This window comes from Acanthisitta chloris, unplaced genomic scaffold (assembly GCF_000695815.1).
Source record: "Acanthisitta chloris isolate BGI_N310 unplaced genomic scaffold, ASM69581v1 scaffold3309, whole genome shotgun sequence".
NCBI classification, from domain to species: Eukaryota; Metazoa; Chordata; class Aves; order Passeriformes; family Acanthisittidae; genus Acanthisitta; species Acanthisitta chloris.
In genome coordinates, this window is record NW_008691871.1 from 8206 (window position 1) to 29026 (window position 20821).

Here is a 20821-nt window from a genome sequence, read left to right on the forward strand (position 1 = left end):
TCAGTTTTGAGATGTTATCCACAATCAAGCATTTGGTTCATCTACCTGTTTTTCCACATTAGATTATACCTCATTGGTTTTCAGAGAAGTATTTACATAGGTGTGAGCGAGGAAGACCCTAGTTTTCAAGTCTGTCAGGAAAATATTTTACTTTCCTTGATTCCAAGGTGCATCATACACATTAAAAAAAAACAAAACAAAAACAACCAAAAAAAACCGCCCCCAAACCCCCCAAACAGGAATCTTTAATGGTATAAATTTTATGAGCAATTAAATTTTTAAGCAAATCACATGATTTGGATTAAAAAAATAGAGACAGAGAGAGACTGAGAGAATTGTCTAGACTCTAGTGCAGTGCCATCAGTGAGGGATTTTCTGGTGTGGTTGGATGAGGGTCAGGCTGGATGGCATTGCAAAAGAGAAAGACACTTTAAAATCTCGCCCCCTTTCCTGCTTTGCTTTTACCATTTGTACTGGCCATAGTTATCTCTTTTTGTACATAAATAAATTAGTATGGTGCAAAAAGTATAGAGGCAGGCGTTGCCCGGATGGGCCCATGGGCTGGCCTGAGGAGAGCTGGTGGGATTGCTGGTGCCTGGAACAAGGATGCAGAGGGCCGGGGAGGAAGGGACAGAGCTGATGATACAGCTGCAGCTGCAGCAAGAGGAGATGAGAGGAAAGCAGGTGCCAGCGGCTTAATCATGTCCTTCTGGAATGCAAGTTTTGCCTGAAATAAAACACACACAAAAAGCACTGTAAGTACAGTTCTCCCCACACCCACTTTTACACGAGGGATAAAGTGAACCCTGACAGAGGGCATGCTGCAGCTTCTCACAGAAGCCTCACGTCAGCTGCTTAGCAATGTTACCTACATTGCCCTCTTACTCCCAAGGCAATTAAAGCAACCAAATCCTATATTTAAAGATATAGAAATCTCTTAGGTCTAGAGACAGTCACATAGATGTTTAGAAGGAAGCATAATCTGCAAGTGAACAACATTATATAAATTATAACCGTGCATTAAATATTTTTACAATATGATTAATATTTCAATCTAAAAAATAAAATTTTCCACTTGCAAAAATGAATAGTAGAGTGGCCAAGATGGGAAGCTGGTATTAATCCAGTCACCTTTTCACCTGCCAATGCAGACCTGCTCTTTCCAAAGTAGAAATATTTTTTAAGATATATATGATAAAGATTTTTTTCTGAAATAATTATTACTCAGTTTATGATCTACAATCATTGCTGGTGCTCGTGGTGAAACAGCCAACCAGAAATATATACACTGCAGTCTCACTGAAAATGGTTTGCACCATTTCACACATTTGTGGGGGCAAAGATACTCATATCCTGCCTTTATAACTGGTGGTTTCTCCTTATGTAGTAGATTATAAAATGATGTATTACACAAGTGAAGAAGATTAGCATGTGCAGAACCTATCAAATGGGAAGACTTAGAGAAAGCCTGCAGTGTTTTTGTTTGCTTCTATACAATCACAAAGACATTAATATTTCAGCTTTTATAGGCTTTTCACATGCTTATTGCACACGCACATTTGCATCTCTCTCTTTCTACCTATAAATTGGTTTTGTGCCATAGGTGGCATGCATTTTTCCCTAAACAAATACAGGCTGTGTCACAAGCAAATAAACATACAAACTGTGCTGTGCTCAAGCCAGCCTGAACTCTGGCTGCAGCTGACTGGCAGAACCAGCATGGGGGATTCCTGGAAATGCAGGTGGGTGTGAAAGGAATTGCCTAGGGGCACAGGACAGGAGCTGTTTTGATAGCCAGTGATAGACAGAGCCTGAACATACAGATAGGCAATCAATTCTCCTAAAAACCTGATGACTCTTTTGCATCAACTAACATCCACACAGCACTCTGTTTTACTATACACAGAATCAGCATTAGTATTTTTATATCTTAACATCCTATATCCTTTTCCCCGACTGCATCCATCATAACTGAGAGTTATCTCAGGTGTGCAGAAAGACAGAGTATATCCATTGCAGCCTTCAAGGACAAGTGCACTAGCCTAGCAGAGCCAATACTTCTCTACGGGGCACACGGTTCATTCCCCATTCCACTGATTATTCCCTTCTTCCTAGCAGTAAATAACACAGTACTGTCTACATGCCTTTGACTGGGCAGACAGAATACATAACTATCTTCATATCTGATCCCTGTGCAGACTCAGCCTGCAGGGGAAGAGAGGCTACAGAAGCATCAGGTCCATTGTGTTCCTGTCTCTGTGTGGTGGGAGTCCCCAAGGTCACAAATGCACATAGACAGTGATGAGAAATAAAAATACTTACTGCTAAAATACTTGGGTTGCGCTGTAGTTTGTTGTAAGGACTATATTTAGGTTTCATAGGCTTCCCTGCAACTCTGTCCTTATGCCTTCGGCTGGAAATGTGCTGAAATAAATATCCTCACATTTAATTAGCTGTTCAAACATTTCTCAGTTTTGAGTTTGAAACTGATTTATCAGCAGGACATGCCTACACCCCTGTATGTAAGATATAGTAGTTTCTTTAGAGAGAGCAAAGATGAGTTCTGCTAAATTAAACATAACAATTTGGAACACTTCAAGCAGAGAATCAGAAACTAATCAAATACAGCATATTTTGTGATCTGAGACAGGCTCTGCAAATTATTGATATTTTGGTTAGTATTTCCTTTTTCTATGTGAGGAGCTTTAAACCCAGTAGAGCTGTAATCACTAGGTCATAGGGATATGCAGAAGTAGGAGGTAAATTTCAGTCTTGCTGATGCTGTTCAGTTGTATAAATAATTCAATACTAGCTGAAGAAAGAATCAGTACCCAGAGCTATGTCCACACCATGCAATTTAATACTATCTTAGAGATAAACAGAATAACAGGGAGTGAGAGGACACATCCACACAGCACAGCACCATCCAGTTAGAGATTCCCATTTGGGTAGCAGAAACACTCTATTTGTATGGACATAGCTCTGAACCCAGGGATAATTGGCTCAGACAAAGAAGAGCTGCACGTTCATACAGCTACATGGTTAATGATAACGTTGCTCTACACAATTCAGACATATCTACAGTATTACCCTCCTGCTGATTGTCCCAAACCAATAGATTTGAGTCACATTTTCCTTCTCACAATGGATTAAACAGTGTCCCAGCTGACTGAAACAGCACTGAAAGAGGAATTGAGGGAATCTTAATCCAGAATTTCTTCTTCTTGTGAGACTGAAGTTCAAATCTCTCTCTTGAGCCATAGCAAACATTTAAATGAGATTTACTGGGTTCATTGATACTGACATCTTTGCTTTATGACTCTCAAGCCCATTTTTCTCAGCTGAAACAACTAAGTGAACTAGACCTATGATGAACTATTTAGAAATAGTTGTGGGATGACAGAATGGAAATACTAAGTTCACTTAGTATTTACCAAAACATTTTCACACAGCCCTGAACCCCACCTACAATATTGCAATGCAACTGACACCAACAAAGGAGCAAAGCTACCTGTTTAAGCTGAATTTCTGAATTAACATGGACATCACAGATTTCACAATGAAATGTCTTGTTCTGCAGTCCCGAGCCTTTACTGCCATTCTGCACCTTCAGCCGGGATCCAGGCCTAGGGTAAGACTTGATGGGACCAGCACCATTCCGAGCCTCGACCATGGTCTTGTGTTTGGAGCCTAATGGGCAAGGAGATGCCGATGAGTTCATGATCAGCAGCATAAAGGCATTGTCCATCAGCCTTGGGACTTTTTGTAACACATTTATCTTCAAGACAGAATGGTTAAAGTCAGGACAGATTGGGACTAATGATCACTCTGGTTTTGGTCAGTGTAGTTCCCACTTGCTTGAAGGTAAGCCAGAAGGGTTTGTGCAAAAAGGGAACAACAGGTACACTGGAACACTGCCTCACTGTTTGGAGGCAGTGTGTGACTGTATGGCCAAAGTATTTGTTGCTTATTCTTCTGCCAAAATCCATATAGCTGGTGAATCACAAAAAAGGGTATTAGCCAAGAGCAGGAGAGGAACCACAGCAATCACTCAGAATCTGCCTAGGAACAGTAGTACTTGAATAAGTATCCTCTGATTTGGAAGCAACAGCTGCCTTGCCCATTTCAATAATGGATTATAGCTTCAATGGTTTCTTAACCAGCTTAACATTACCAGCAGACAGAGCACCCTAGGGATTGCTGCTTGTTGGCCTTCTAGAGGGGGCATACCTAATCTTCAATTATCAGAAGATTCTAGGATCTAAGGAGCCCACCCCAAAATTACCAAAATATCAGATAACAATAACTGCTCTAAGTTGTAACAGCAAAATAACAGATACTGGATATAGATGAAATATGAAAGAGAGAGAACTAACATTTTAGAAATCTTAGTGCTAGAGAAACTACTGTGATCATACTGTGATCCTCACTGGGGAGGTATGATGGGATCTGATTAGGTAACATGAACTGTAAGGATATTGTCAACCAAAATCTTTCAGAGTACATGAAGGACTCACCTGTATTGTGGGCTTCTAGTTGTGACAGGGAATTCACAGCCACTTTGCATAATGAACAGTAAAGTAGTTTTTTGGCTTTTTCCTCTTCTGACTCAGTAACTGTGTTAGCAGCTCCATTTGTGCTCTTGGAAGATGAGGCTGGTGCTACAGGTGCCACAGCTGCCACTCCAGGTTTGGGAAGAAAAGGACCCACTTCTGTATTGGACTGCTGACTTGCACTATTGGGTTTTGCTTTCCCTTTATCTTCTAAAAGAAGCGAAATACATATGTCATAATATGCTGCACACAAAAAATAGAGTAATCGTCCTATGTGTTTAGCGAACCTAACACAACAGAGACCTAATTCATCTAATTTTGTAAAACTCCTACCATGAAATGTGTGTAATTTCACAAAAGGGATGATTTTTCTGATTTTAAGGTTACCCATGAATACCAATAACTTCAGCAAATTCAGACCAGCTGTTGTTGCTGTCATGCTGCAGGTATGGCCAGTTGAAAGGAGACCAAGCAAAAGCCAAAGGTAAAAGGTTAAAGGTTAAAGGTTAAAGGTTAAAGACTGATCAGCACTCAGAAACATGCAAGGCTTTGCACTGGGGATTACAAAAATATTTCTCAAAAGCAATATATTTGCCTTTGGAAGGGCTCAAGTTTTTAAAAGTCACTGGGAGGACACTGAAAGGCTCCAGCACCATCTTGACATACGATATCCCTCATTTCAGTTACAGGAGTCCATTATGGTACTGCACAACACACATGAACACAGCTGCTAATATTTTTAGGTTTTTCCAAGAACAATTCCCAATGTATCTGTAGATCAGGTGGCTTCTGTGTGCATTCACTGCATTCCTGTATCACTTCACAAGCATGAGTCAAACATCTGTGTTCCTATGAGACAGGTAGGCAGGTATTACTTTATTTTGCAGCTGGTGATCACAAGACAAGAGATTACGTGTCCCAGCTGAGACTAAAGAGGAACTTTGTGCCAGAGCCAGTATTCAAAAGCTCCCTGCTTACATGCTGCCTACAAGCACTCATTGCATTTTAAGCTATTCAACTGCAGGCCTTGTGAACACGAGCCGTATTAGCTGCCAGCAGTAAAACAAGTTCAACCTGTAACAAACATGGAATGGCAGGGGGACAATGCAGTGGTGCTTGTATGAGCAACCCTGACAACATGGACATGAGAAATGATTAAGTGACCAGTTGTCACTCTGAATAACAGGAATGAAATTTTATCATCTAAGCTTGCATCTACATAAGAGCAATGTCTTCAAAACTACTTATATCCAATTGGAAACCCATGGCATAGTTTTAAATAGAGTCAAGTTGACTGAAAACATAGGTTCTATTTTGACCATTTGGTTATTTTGAAACATGGACCCTTGCAATTTAAGTTTACAGGCACCAGACTCTGTCTTAACATTAGTCCATGTATCAGGCCAATGCTGTGCTACCAAGAATTCTGAAAACAGGACTGTACCCACTCCAACAAACACTTGAGAGTGCATATGAGCAGGCATCCTGAAACTGAACCCCACAGTTGTTGGCCTATTTCCCAGAAGAGCACTGCAGTACATCAAATTTAGCTTGTTATAAACCAGGGAAAAGAAAATTCTAATAAAAGAACTATTATTTTTTAAAATAGCAATAAAAAACCCTCAGAAATTACACAATATGAACTGTACTGAACATTGAAAATGGTCAAGTACAAAGACTACTATTAGGACCAAATTAATGTTAAAACCAGATTCTGAAGGTATTTTGACTGATAAAGTATGAAAAAAGAAACTGATGTTAAATTGTACTTCATAGGCTATTAAATTTTTAAGTCTCTATAGCAATAAGTCACATCTGCAAAATTCTAGAACACATATGACTTAGGAGTCTTCATAAAATACAGTTTTAATAAACAGCATTTACTAATATTCTAAATTAGAGTTCTCATCATGGAAAGTTCTCAGAGGTGCTAATATTTGCAAATGAAGCACAGTGAATGGCTGCCATTTGTGAATTCATGTCATGGAAAAAACAGACTTCTTGTTGTTGTTCCATGCAATATTACACCAGACTGCAAAAGGCATAACACCAGGATATATGTGAACCTGAGTGGAATAAAAAGGTTCCTCAGTATTTTGCATTTCAGTCTTGTGGTAACTTTCTTCACAGTGGCTACTCTGGGGCTATGTTTAGGATTTGTGCTGAACACAGGCTTGATAATATAGAGATGTTTTTGTTACTGCTGAGCAGAGCTGACACAGCCAAGGCCTTTGCTGCTTTCCATACCGCCACATGGCAAGGAAGTTGGGGGTGCATGGGAGACTGGGAGGAGACACAGCTGGGACAGGTGACCCAAACTGACCAAAGGGATATTCCATACCACATGACATCATGCTCAGTATATGAAGTTGGGGGAAGAAAGAGGCAGAGGGGCACATATGGAGTGATGGAATTTGTCTTCCCAAGTAACCATTGTGTGTGATGGGGCCCTGCTCTCCTGGAGGTGCTGGACCCTTCTCATTCTCTTCCCCATCCCACTGGTGGGGGACTGAGTGAGTGGCTGTGTGGGGCATAGCTGCTGGCTGGGGTAAAGCCACAACAAGGCATTAAAAGAAAAATACACCTGCAGAACTGGAATCTGTATGTCAGTATATACTCACTACACCTCTAGTTTTGGTTTGAGTTTTCTTGTATGTTGTTTTCCATGTATTTATTTTAATGTAAGTATAAAGATTTGGTGCTTTTGAAACATCTCCTGGAGACAGAAATCATGTCCTGCTATGAGTGAGAGAGCAGAGGGTGGGAGGTTAGCAGGAACACCAGTGCTCACACTTCTGTCAGCAGGCCCTGCCTGTGCTGTCCTCATCAAGCCATGAAGTGCCTGTGGAGTGAGATCCATTTTACACAGGCCACCAATTAGCATCACAGAGTGATGGCTTTCCAGTGCTGAATTTGACAGATGATTGAAAAATGACAGATTTCATTTCCCACTTCTCCTCACTTAGCTGGCCACCAGCTGATGTATTACATCAGTTTTTAGAACATTCCCTAGATTTACAGTCTTTTCGCTATTCATAATACAAAGCAATTCTAGAGTATACAATGCATAGCAAACTAACAAGAAAACTTCTAAAAAACTAGAAAGAAGTTACCAGCATCCAGCTGGGCTCAATTCTGCCAGAACCACAGCTTTTGGAAAGAACCTCAGTTCACATAATAATTCCCTCATTTGGAAAGCTTCCTGACACAAATAAGCTCTTCATCAATGGAGATGTATAAGGAGAGACATATGCCCCTCTATGAATTAATGTTTCCTTCCACCATTCTAAATGTTTAATGCAGAACATCTTCAAAGATCATAATTGTAAGGTTATTATACAGCTTAACTCCCACAGAAAGTACATGGAGCTAAGTGCATATTTGTCACTGCAGTGGGGCCAGAACTGGGTTTTCCTGGCTTCTAAAATCAGAAAATTGCACTTCTCCAAATGGGCTTTGATAACAGCTTATTGTTTTCCATCTACAGAATTCAAAACACTACTACTTACAGTTTTATGTAAGACAGAAATGCTAAGTATTCAATTGTGCAAAGCACAGGAAATGCAAATCGTGTGTATATATAAGGCATGAAGAAGATTATTCTTTTATTTGTACTTATAGCACAGTGTAACAAATAGTATCTCCATGCAGAAATAAAAAACCATAACTGTTAATGGCTGCATGCATATCCATACTTCCAAACTATAATCACCTTGTAAAATGCATGTGGAAGGTGAGATGCAGCTGTAGGATTACAGTCCTCTTGCTATTTCTGAAGGCAACTATTACTGAGAATAGGCTCAAATTTGCTCTGCTTGCCCCACCTGGGCCAAGACTAACAGAGCCAGGCAGAGGCCAAACAAATGCAGGAGTGAGTCCATCCTGCCCCAAACCATGGATGCACCAGCTTCTGCAGCACAGCTCAGCAGAGCACAGTTGGAAGCATGAGACTATAGCAGTACCTACCTCCTCCCTGAAAGCAGTAGCTGTGATTCAATCTGCATCAGGGTCAGGTTGAAATGCTCACATCAAAACTCATGTGAAAGAGGTTCATTTAAAATCTAATCTGTACTTTTGCACTGTATCTATGTTCCTTTCCTATGCAGAAAAGCCATATTTCATCTGTGTTAAATTCCTGTCTTTAAATTGTCTTCCTTTTCCTCAAGATTCCAGAAAAGTAAATTGATGATCCAAGTTCTTACTAAAGCCTGAATTTATTTTGAAGTAGAGCCCTGGGAAAAAAAACGAAGCACGCTAATTAAGTCTTGCTTTGGGCTCAGTAATATTAATGCTTTTGTTGCCCATTGCATTGTTTCAATAGTGCTTTGAAGTTGTTTTCACATATTTCTGCTTGTCTGCCTCATGCTTGTGTCAGTGCCGTGTTAAAATTCAAGACTTATTTATCTGATCAGTACTACCTCACTTCAACTTTATGTACCAAAGTCAGGACACAGTGCAGGATAATACCTGAGAGGTTCAAATACACAGGTTCTACTTCCCAGTGGAAAACTAGCTGAAGTGAATTACCAACATTTGCAGGTCATGGGACACTCACGACAGTTGCTATGCTATAATCCTTAGGACTTGACCTTTAATGCTGAAATCCTAGTCCAGCTAAGTGAAAGGGTTTGCAGCCTAGCTCAAAAAGCAGCAAAAATGTTACCATAAAACTTCTTCCCTCTGACACTCAACCCACATCTCTTCTATTCAGTTATTTTCTTTCCTGGTAAGGAGCTGAATATGAGCACTCTGCCCCAGTTCATAGTTCACTGATCAATGCAGGCAATGCAGAAAACAAATATACCTCTTTTAATTTCACTAACCATTCCATTAAGCAGTTTAGTTTATAAGGCACCTTTAAGAGAGTTCACTTAGTTTACTTTGTGATTTGTGTGAAGTGTTTCCAATTTTATAACATATATATTTGCATATAATAAATATATATTTCAAAATTATCTCTTACCATACTAAAATGTGCCTATAGGCATTGCTTTCTACAGCTAGGAAATAACTGCTTTTTGAGTGAAAGTGATGATTTGGTGCATGTTAGGAAGAAGCTAAAATATGGGCGTCATGATGAGATCATGCGTGCTGTTTTCAACAGAAAATTGACATAAAAATTCAGATCTTTAATTCAGAATTTACATTCTGGATAAAAATAAAAACAATGAGAATTCTAAAGCTCATGTCTAGATCTAGAAATTGCATTGACAAAGTTTTTCTTTATCAGTAATGCTTATTGCTAGTTACACCCTCCACATCATGCCTATCTGCACTGTTTTTATCAGTGATGATACACAAAATAACTTTGTAATAAACTTCTGTTCCACAACAGTTCGTTCAAATAGCAGTTTGAATTAAAATATTATCCAAGTTCAAGATAATATGTGATACACTTGCAAGAACCCTTTCCAATGCATATGCTGAAAGCTTTTAGATATAAACTTCTGCTATGATCCTAACAACCCTTACAAAACTGTCACATAAATTTTCTCCCAGTATGTAATAAACAACCTTTCTCTTTACTGTGACAGTAACAGAAGAAATAATATTTCAGTTACTGAAAATATTTATTCTCTGTGTGCCTACACGTGATAAAAAGTATAGCTTTTCTTCTCCACCAGAAACTGGGACTACTGCCCACAACTTGTGCTGAGGGCTGAGCACACAGACAGAGAAGGATCCTGAGGCAGAGAACAGCTGTCCAGCATGACACTGACTGTGATAAGAGAAGGCTCCCCACCAGGAAGAGACCATGCCATGCTTATAAGCACCCACTGCCAGGCTTCAGCTTTGCACCTTTCCTTGTGCCAGGCCCTTCACTGCATCTCCCAGCTGCAGGCAGTGAACAGCAGCTGAACACAAAATACTTTCAGCATAAGGGCAGCACAGACACTGCAAAGTGGCCACCACTGCTGTAAACCCTACACTGAAGCTCTTTTGAGAGATTCACTCATTTGCATTCCTAGATATAGAAATCTGGATTTATATTTCTTTCACCTGCTTGCACAACAGAACACATTGCCAAGTTAGAAGGGAGCATAATGGAAAAATTATTTTTGGAAGTAAGATATTTATTATTCTCCTTCATAGGTTAAGAAAAACATAAACACTTGTGCTTCTTTTCTTCTTGAAAAACATGATGAAAAGATCTATGCAGTTTCCAATGCAATTTCTAGCCTAAACCAGCCACATTATTTTGTTGTTGTGCTAGGGAAATAAAGCAACAAAATAATTTATTGTGTAACTCAATCACTGCATGGTTATCAAGGCTATACAACTGTTCAGCAGAACTGATGCACACTTAGGTGCAAAACCTTTGGTTCCATCAGCCTTGTTTACAGTGGTATGTTACAATACCACATCACTACTGAAAGAACAACTTTTTAAAAACACAGACAGCTTGATGACCCTGAACACTGTAAATTAATTTCTGACCATGCCACTTTCTACAGTAACTAAAACAAAAAGTGATTTCTGAAAGGAAATGTTTGTATTTTATTTATGGGTTGCTAGAAGTGCAGCACAAAGATTCTTATGATAGCCTTGAGTTCACAGAAGTTGTGCTACAGGGAATCACTATTAGTTTTAAGTGTTGATTTTGGAGAGTAAGAGAGAGTTTGAGGTAAAGCAAACATATCTCCCAAACCAGTAAAGCTGTACTGGCTGAAACAGATTTTCAGGTTCTCCCTATAATTTTAACAGCTCCAAATATGCCTGTGAATATTGGGCTGCACTAAATGACCTTAAAGCATAGAGGGGTTACAGAACAGGATGAGGAAATGAATGAGATTGTCAGACTATTGTGTTAAATGCTCTTGCCCCGACTGACTGTGTGGCAAAGGTAAAATCAGTTGAATTAATTACAGTCATAGACAATTCAAGAAATTTTGCTGAAATGCTTATCACTGTAGTCAAATTGGCATCAATAAACACAAAGTAAAAATGCTTCTATTGAAAAATAAATTCTCAGTTTAAATCTGACATGTTAAATGTTTGGCATATCTGACATTAAACTAAAAAGTGACACTTATTTCCCACTATATTTGTTTCTTCCTACACTTCTTTATAAAATATACCAAGGAGAGGTGAGTTGGTTGATATTACTCAAATCTACCATTTGACCTCTCTTTTCTAAGCTTTCTGCACACAGAACAAGAAGGTGGTCCCCAGACGAAGTGAGGTTCAGTTTAAGAGCAGAGATGACAGCTGCAGAGAGACAGGTATGAAACCACACAAGAGACAGAACAACCAGCCACTAACACAGGCACTAGTGTGGCAGTCAAACCTCACAAGTTATTTTTCTGGGTTTTCTCAGTCCATCACAGTGAAAGAGAAATCTTGGGGTGAGAGTAACAGAATTAAGTTTTGCAGCTCATTGCAGGGAGAGCTTCACAAACAGGACCAGGAAAAGCAGGAATCTGTTTCAGAAGCTGGTTTCAATGGCTGATGGGTAGTAGGTGTAGGACAGCATTTGAAAGTATATTGCAAAAGAAATACAAAGGTTGTAACAAAATTTACAGCATTTAAAACAAAAACATGAAAGTAGAGAGATTACAGTCAAAGAGGTTATAAGCCTGGCTGAAAGTAATTAAGGGAGATGTTAAGAAACCACAACAAAATAAACTCAAGGTAGAGAAAAATTATTTAGTCACACTGTACTTGTAGGACTGCCTAACTAAACACTAGGATCTATCTTGGGACACAGGTCTGGGGCAGAGAGAACATCCACAAGTCATCATTGGAAGCAATAGTTGCTGCACATCTCTTCACCCTGAAATATGATACGAGGGGAGAAGATGATCAGTGACTAAATTGATAGGATGACAAGAAGGGCCTCCTTCGGTATACTAGCAGAAAAGTTACTGAATATAAAGTCAGACTATAGCTCCAGTAAGAAAAGCAAATTTCAAAACATTGTTCTTCACAGAAAGCCCTATCTTCTGCGGTTGAAGGAATAAAGCAGATTCACACTGCTATAAAGGAACAAAGCACAAACACAATAAATTATTCTTTTTATGAAGAAAAACATGAACACGATGAGTAATATATGCCAGAAAGACAATAGCAGGAGAGTAATTAAGTCTCTAGTGGTCACAACCTTTACAGCATTTGTAAGTACTCTGTCCTGTATCTCAGCATCACTCAAAAAAACTACACCAAAAAGCCCAACAAAGAGCATTAGATTATTTCTTGACACTCATTAAGTTAGCTAACTTTGATAAGGTATTTCAAAATCTATTTTGTTTTATCTCCACATTTGTTGAATAATGAGACTCTAATGACTGTCAGACAAAATACCTACTTTCTTACCAGTTGTGCAGTCTACTGAGAAATGAGGCTGAAAAACCCGTAGGGCTCTGTTCTAGAAAAATTCCACTACAAACCTACATGCAAATCAGACAGCACGGAGTATCTATTAACCCTTTTCTTACCTCTAGGTTTTTTCTTATAACTTCAGGCCTGTATGGAAAACAGTTGGGTTTTCTATAATGAAATAATTCTGTTTGACACATTCTAGAGAGAGCCAATTCTGTCTCTATACAAAGATGAGAAACAAATGGAAGCTATAAATATAAAGCTTTTCAGCTCAAACACAAATGCACCCAGAAATAAGCCACAACATATTTTCTCAAGATACACCAGGAAATGTCTGGATGGCTCTGCAGTATTAGGTGAACTCAGTAGCTCGACTGATTATTTGATTAGCTGCATCACTACTCTCCAACAGGCTGAGCCAAAGTATCTTTTTACACAGAAGTATTGCTAGTATGGCTATGGTACAACAGTGATGTTGACAATTTCTTAGATAGTTTATTTCTGATTTGGCATACCAAGGACTTACAAAGGGACTTGTGGGTTTTTTTTGGAGTACAAAAATATTTGCAGTTGATCAGACTAAAGATACAGTGTTACAAAGGTTTGGTTTTGCAACTTCTAATGTGTTTAATTTTTATGATAGTGGACTGACGAGAATTAGAAAATATTCACAAGTACACATAGTTCTGCAAGCTGTAAAACCTTGTCCCACAAAATCTGTTTCTGTACCTATTTGACACCTTCCAGAACTAAGAGTGCCTGCTGCTCCAATTACTGGGGCGTCTGAGATGATCCTGCTGTAACTCCTATGATTTTTAATCAATTCCTTGCACAGCTGGAGATTCTTAGGGAATTGGTTTAGGCTGGTTGGATGGTGTTCTAGATCAGTTTTACTGACCAAGATCAAGAAAAATCTGTATGGACTCCTCAGGGAAGAAGAGAAAAAAAGAAAAGAAAAAACAAGAAAGACATGCTGGCACATACATATAAAGCATATAACAAAGTAACTATGCAAAGGTTCTTATGTATTGACAAAGGGCATTCACATTTCAAAAATCATTTATTTAATATTTTAACACAATGCAATTGTGCAGCTGAGGAGGGGAGTGATAGAGTGGCTTTGGTTGGCATGCGGCATCCAGCCAAGGTCAACTCACCACAGCGTTTTCCAGAAAAAAAGAAAGATTAAAAGTAGAACATTTAAATAATTTAGGGGCAAACCCAAATCTTTTTGAAGCAGCAGCATTGGTCCTGACCCATTCTTTCACATTTGAAGACTAAATGCACCCAGAGAGAAAAGGAGAAAACTCAAATTTTGTAGGTGCAACACAACCTTTAACTTTGGCACAACTGGACACAGACAAAACTTTATTCAACTACCAACTGTATGAACAATCACCAGAATTCTGCTATTTATTCTCTGATAATGGTGAAAACTAGATGTCTGACATCAATAAGAACGGCCTTGCTTCTTTAGCAATACGTTACTTTAATAAGTTTCATGAAAGTATGAAGTATAGATAGAGCTATTCTTCCCAGGCTTGTTAAAAGAACAGAATCAGCAGCTGGTTTGTGGTTTTTTTGGTGAGTTTTCCATTCTAATCAATTAAAAAGACTAATTCCAGTCCTGCATAAATAAAAAGGTTTTCACTGATTTGATTTTCTTAGTCATCTGAAAACTAAACTAGGGCTTGGTTCACAAATTAATTTTTTCTGTATTCATCAACAAAATAACCATCTGAAGGTGATAGAAGGGCATATTTTATGTCTCTCATTTGCACTTTTTACAAAATCTCATTACATAACCCTCACTTTTTAGGATACTTCTGAGGCGTCTTTCTTCCTAATACAAAACTGCAAGGCAGATGAGTGATATTGGCATCTCATTCTCAATTCTCTTTTTGCCAGCTGCTTCTTTGTCTGCCTTTCTCCCCTTCTCTGTTACCTTACTTTAAGACTCAAGAACGCTTATACTACTGTTATAAAGGTAATGATGAGTAAAGAAGGATGCGATACATAATAGTTCTGATAGTGCCACCTCTCTGGTATCATGTCCTCTATGGAAATCTACATACATACATATGCTAGTAAGTTTTGTTATTCCACATTCATCTTATTATCATCACCATCCCATCAAAAAATCCTCTTTGGATATTCAATAAGCACATCATTAATAGAACAAACAAGAAAAACAGATGCCTGATTTCACAATATGGAAGAGGTGCTGAAAGATTCAATATATATAAATGGATTCTTTAAATGACCATATACATCTAGCTAAAAAAAATCCAGGAGCTGAGAGCATCTCTGGCCCTGCTCCCACTGTCCAGCAACATTAGCAGAGGCAAATCTTGCTTGGCCAAATGCCTATCTTTCCTCTCCCTGAAGAAAGAAAAACGTTGTATAATTATAAGGATGCTAATTAAAAAAAAAAAAGCAATTCCACTTTTTTGAACTCGAGTAATTAAAAGTAATAAAGGTACATAGTTTTAATGATACATTACACATGAATGCTCAGGCCCAGAGCAGAGCACCCAGAAGAGTCTTATTTCATCTTATAATATATTTTTGATCCAAAGCTTATGTTTATGTTACTGCAGGAAAAAAAAAGCTTACCATTCCTTCCAAACAAAATCCTACTTGTACATATTTCTCACTAATATAATAACTGGAGAAAGAAAAGATTGACCTTTCTCAATCTGAACAGGAATTGCATCAGCTCATCAATGTAATTGTGTCAGCTGCAGAGCTTATTTTTCAGCTAATGGCACCTATAATCAGTTTTCAGTAGAGGTGCAGAATTTGAAATGTGCTAGTTAGCATTATTACAGACAGACTGAAGACTTCCAGGAGCTCCCAGGAGTTTATCAACATCAAAATGTGCAGAATGACTGCTCTTCCATTCAGGTTGTATGACACACATGGAAAGATGAGGCTTGAATATCCACTTTTGAAAAGTATGAACAATAAGACTGACAGGGAAGAAAGCATGTAAAGATCCATCCTATTATAATGATTCCCTGTTAATAGACTTTGTTTTGCTAATTATCCTTTTGGCTAACCTTTCTTCTTAATAGCAACTTCCTGAAACAGCTGCTGAAATTACCTATCAGAAAATGCCCAGAAGCTATTTACTACTAAACCAAATACAGGCATTACATGTGCCACAGATGTAAATACACATGTGGTACTTGTAACAGTGTATCTGTGATGAATTAATTATGCTTTATATTATCAGCCATAAAAGCACTGTGGTCAAGCAGCAAATACTATACTGTGCCTTTACTTCTCTTTTGGAGGCAGAGTTTCAACAGTTGGCAATTTACAGTGATCTTCATGTGGCTGTGAAACACTGAATGAAAGGGAACAAAACTTACCATCCTCAGACAATGTAGCGAAAAATGCCCTTGAAATGACTCTCCTTGGCTGGTGGCTGAATTAGGTTGAATTTACTACTTAGTTGACTGTAAACTGATACCTTTATCTAGCAGAAATATGCCTATGCTTAGCAGGCACTATCTAAATACACATAAACACAGATGCATGGTTATTTTATAGTGTAAAACTTCAGCAGAATTTTTATGCAAGCATAAATGTAATGATGATGAGGCTCATCAGTAGCTTTTGATGGAGGCTAGACATAAACACAAGCGTCTTTGAAGGGCATAAGACAGAACCTCTAAATAGGGCACATTGACATTGGGGGACAGCAAGCCAAACACATCCGTGCTGTGTTCCTCTCCTAAAGCCTCTCCCTCTCCCTGCCCCACCCTCAAAATTCAGCTTTGTCACAACATGTTTTGAGGTCTAGAGGACTTTGGTACATTACATAGAATTAAAGGACTGAAGAATAATTGCCTTAGAAACATTCTGATCTTTGAGGTAATGGTATTTGTATGATAAATAACATAGAGTTCCCCAGAACAGACACACCACAGTTCAACTGGGAAGGCTGTGTTTCTGTGTGTCTGGGGGATTATCTATAATGCATTGGAGCTATGTAAGCAACCCATTTCTTCAAAATGAGTGGAAAACAAGGTGATAAATGGAAAGAAATGTTTAGGTGAAAAGGGATTTTGTTAAGAGATCTGGTATCATTTTTAGGATTACTCCAACTACAGAGATGCATATGGAAGAGTTTTGAATTTAAGCATTGGCAGAAAGATTTTTAAAATAAGCAATGAAAACAAGATGACTAAGGGAGTGTCCTGATGGTGGACTTGTGAAATACAAACTGAGCCCTCCCCTGAGACATTACACCTCATTGGCAGCTGATGAATAAACAGCACTGGTAATTGGGACACTGGAGAAATCCAACCCATCATAAAATTCCTGAGTAACTGTGATTCAACATGTTGCATACTGCTTTAGGAATGAAACGAGAAAACACTCATTTTTGTTGTCACAGCCTCCACAGAAAGCCATTGATGAACTAAAACCCACAGACAAGACCTCAACGTCAACTCTTTTAAGTCTGATAAAGCTTGGAGACACCAGTCCAGTCTGATGGGCCAACTAATTACCATATGTCTGTGTGACATTAAGTGGCATTTATTAGGTCCATCAACCATTTGGGTTATTTTCAAAATGTGAGCCAGCTCACTCAGTGTCAGACACTACTGCACTCCAGCATGACAATGTTCCTCAGAACAACCTCCAGCTGGTTTTAGTTAAGTAGCTGTAATGACTAGAATAACTCTTACAGGACATGTTTAGGATCCAGAAGCTGACAAAAAACTTTCCAGACACATCCCTTTCCTGCTGTCCTTGCCATACACAGCAGATCAGCACAGGACTGCTCATATCCTGGAATACCATCACCATGACCCTGTGCACTGCTTGTTGAGTTGCCCTGAGACACTGACACAGAGCAAGGCAGTAGTACAAGGGGTCAGGATTCAAAACAGAATCTAGCATTTGGCCTGGTTAGTTGCATAATATTGCCTGTTCCTGTACCAGCTGAACAAAAAAGGGGTGTCGTAGAGCATGCAAAGGGCTTGTCTGTACCTACTAAGTCCCAAGCAGCAGAGCCTTCTGCACTTACTTGAATGAGGACTGAACCTGAAATGTCCATACCTATCATTTCACAAAGTGGCACAAAGGAGATAGAGCATATAGTGAATGGATTAAAGACAGAAAAAAAATTACCTTTTATAATCTGAAATACGGTTTTGACTTGAGTAGTTTAAAGTAGCTGCATTTACTTCCCAATTTTCATATCAAAGCAAAATGCAAAGAAGGTGATACCACATCATCTGCCTGCTTAATTTTGAACTATTTATTTTTATTTGGAAGTATGATCAAAGAATTCCTCTTTGCTCGATAAGTAAACAGTGACATTTCAATCCAGCTATTATCATATACGTTCCTAAAGGACCCATCACTGCAATCATCTAGACTATGCTAACCTGGGATCACAGACACCACCTTCTACTGCATTCTTACAGCTATATTTAAACCACACATTAAATATTCTAAACTAAGTTATGCACTGGTTAATACCCCTGCCCTTTGCTAAAGCAGTGCCATACATATATATATATATACTTCTGTGTGAAGCCATCCTGAACAACCTGGGCTTCCACAGGGAGGGAAGGAAATCTTTGCCGCTGTACTGAGCTTGCATGGCAAAACTTTGGTAGTGGGAGGGCCACAGGGATAGATTCTCTGAGAAGCTGCTAGAAGCTTCTCTTATGTTTGACAGAGCTTGAACCATGAGCCTTGCATTCTATATTCTCTCCCCTGCCCAGCTGAGGAGTGGAGTGATAGGGCAGCTTTAGCAGGTACCTTGCATCTAGCCAGGACCAACCCACCGTAGACCCACAGGAAAGAGCAGAGCTCAGTGCAGTTAACGCAGGTCTTCTCTAACCACATCTCAAAACAGCTACAGAAAATCATGCAGTGTTACACGAGGGATTTTCTAGCATATGAAACTGTTCTATAGTCATTACTAGACTTTTCTAGACTTTTTGTGTGTGGTTTGAGAAACTGTGGGAGGCAGTTTATGAAAAGGTCTCCTATGGTCACCTCCAATCTGCAAATATCCATCAGGACAAGCAGAGATGACCCAACAAAAAGTAGGGGAACAACAACCTTGTCACACAATCTGTGGCATTTTCTTCGTGTCTGCAGAGTAAACAGGATAGGATGTGTGGTATTTACAATAAACAAGTATTTTCTAAGCAGCATAGAGTTGTGAGCTCAGAAAACAAGATCATATAGTAGTCTAACCATGTTAGAGTGCAAAACCTGTGCAATCCAACCCATCAATATCCACTTAGCTGAGGTTGCAGCCACCTGTACCATTCCTGTACTATGGCTTTATTGTTACATGTTTGCTGATGATGAATTTACAAATGCCATTTCGAGTCATACTGTATTATTAATGTTAGCAAGGAAGGTCACTCTTTAACAATACGGGCACTGTCATTCTAAGACCAAGTCCCACAGTCACCCTTTCCCAAAAGGCCATTTCCATCTTCAGGAGCCCACATTCTTCTAGAAGCATCCTAAAAAACCTTAAAGATTGATATAACTTTTACAGCTCTATGAGCAGCCACATTTCTCAAGCTGAAAGGAACAGCTGTAGAGAGACCACTGCATCATAAATTCTGAAAAATAAGGACTGGATGAATTTGGGTTTTGCCTTTGATAGATTCATCACACAAGCTGAGCTAACAGTGAAATTATTTTTCCTGTTAGTACTACAGCTGGGACTTCCACAAATAAGTGTTTTGGATCTCATGCTATGTCTGACCCACAGAACATATGACTCTGTGGCAAACTTTGACATTTTAGTTCAATATATAACAACTGGTCTGTCTGGAAAGCTTCGAATCATTAAGCATTATTTCACTCAAAATGACAGCACATCAAAAAGGATGCTAGTCTTGGTCCCTTTATTAGCAGCTCAACGTAAGAGAACAGTAATAGCAGTTTATCAGTTTACTATAATACTCCTTACCCATTCTGCACTAATATCCATGGAAGTACAGATAACAAAAGAACACAATAACTTCAAACTGTCTTCTCTGTTTAGCTTCTCTTTCTACTCTTCCATACACAAGAAATGGACATCAGAAATTAATTACTTCTTGATGAACATGTGTCAGGAACTTAGCAATATTCCAAAGTACAATGGCTAAACAACAGCTCTGCAAGTAGTGGAATATAATTATCTTCTTTGATTTCATCTAGCTCCCAACTTATGTTCTTCTAATGCAATAATACAATTTTTTCAGACCTACACCATACATACACACTTTCAAATCCCCTGACCCACAGGCAAACAGAGTCCCTGTCCAGTCAGCAGGCCAAGCAAAACAGAGCTCACATGGCAGTATCTTCCAGGATGGACCCTAAATTAAGGCTTCTCTTCTACCTAGGTGCCAATTTTCATTGAACTTATAGGACTTTCATTAAAATCTCTTAATTTCATGATTTTTTGGGGGGCGGGGGACACAAACACACAATATAGTCACTTCTGAAGACAGGGCCAGTGAATAACAAAGATAAAGACAGATGATGTGACAATAAGTCTCATTTCCTCTGGAAATCAGGATTAAAAAATCCAAGACCACAAACACACATATGAACTGAAACTCTTAGTATTAGAGATATTTTAAGAAAAATGAAAATATTTCTACACTGTTAATATATAGTAATAATCCATTTCTCAGAGTATGAAAGCTGTGTTAAAATATTCAGAGAAAAATGGTATCAGTTAATTTGCTCCAAGGGAAAAAAAAAAATCCCTGCCACTAATCTCCAGAAGCAACATAATGATTCCTCTAGTTGCAATAAGCATTATGTTAAGGAGTGAAACATATGTTAAAGAACAGATGCACAATAGTCTCTGTAAGGGAAAGTGTAGCTGAACAAAACTATGGATTGTTTCAAGTCTATAGGCTGGTAAACCCCCCAATCTTCAAGCCATTCCCCACCTCTGT

The 20821-nt window shown here is 38.8% G+C and overlaps 1 protein-coding gene across 1 annotated transcript in view; it reads right to left on the minus strand.

The window, feature by feature from the left end:
• Window positions 1–508: 508 nt before the first annotated feature.
• Window positions 509–20821, minus strand: part of ZNF385B (zinc finger protein 385B) — an 85937-nt gene continuing 65624 nt past the window's right edge. The window contains exons 5-8 of the mRNA XM_009082395.1: window positions 4518–4763; window positions 3512–3690; window positions 2323–2424; window positions 509–727 (exon numbers count right to left, since the gene is read on the minus strand). Of these exons, the coding sequence (XP_009080643.1) occupies window positions 509–727; window positions 2323–2424; window positions 3512–3690; window positions 4518–4763 (746 nt within the window). The remainder of the gene's footprint in view (window positions 728–2322; window positions 2425–3511; window positions 3691–4517; window positions 4764–20821) is intronic.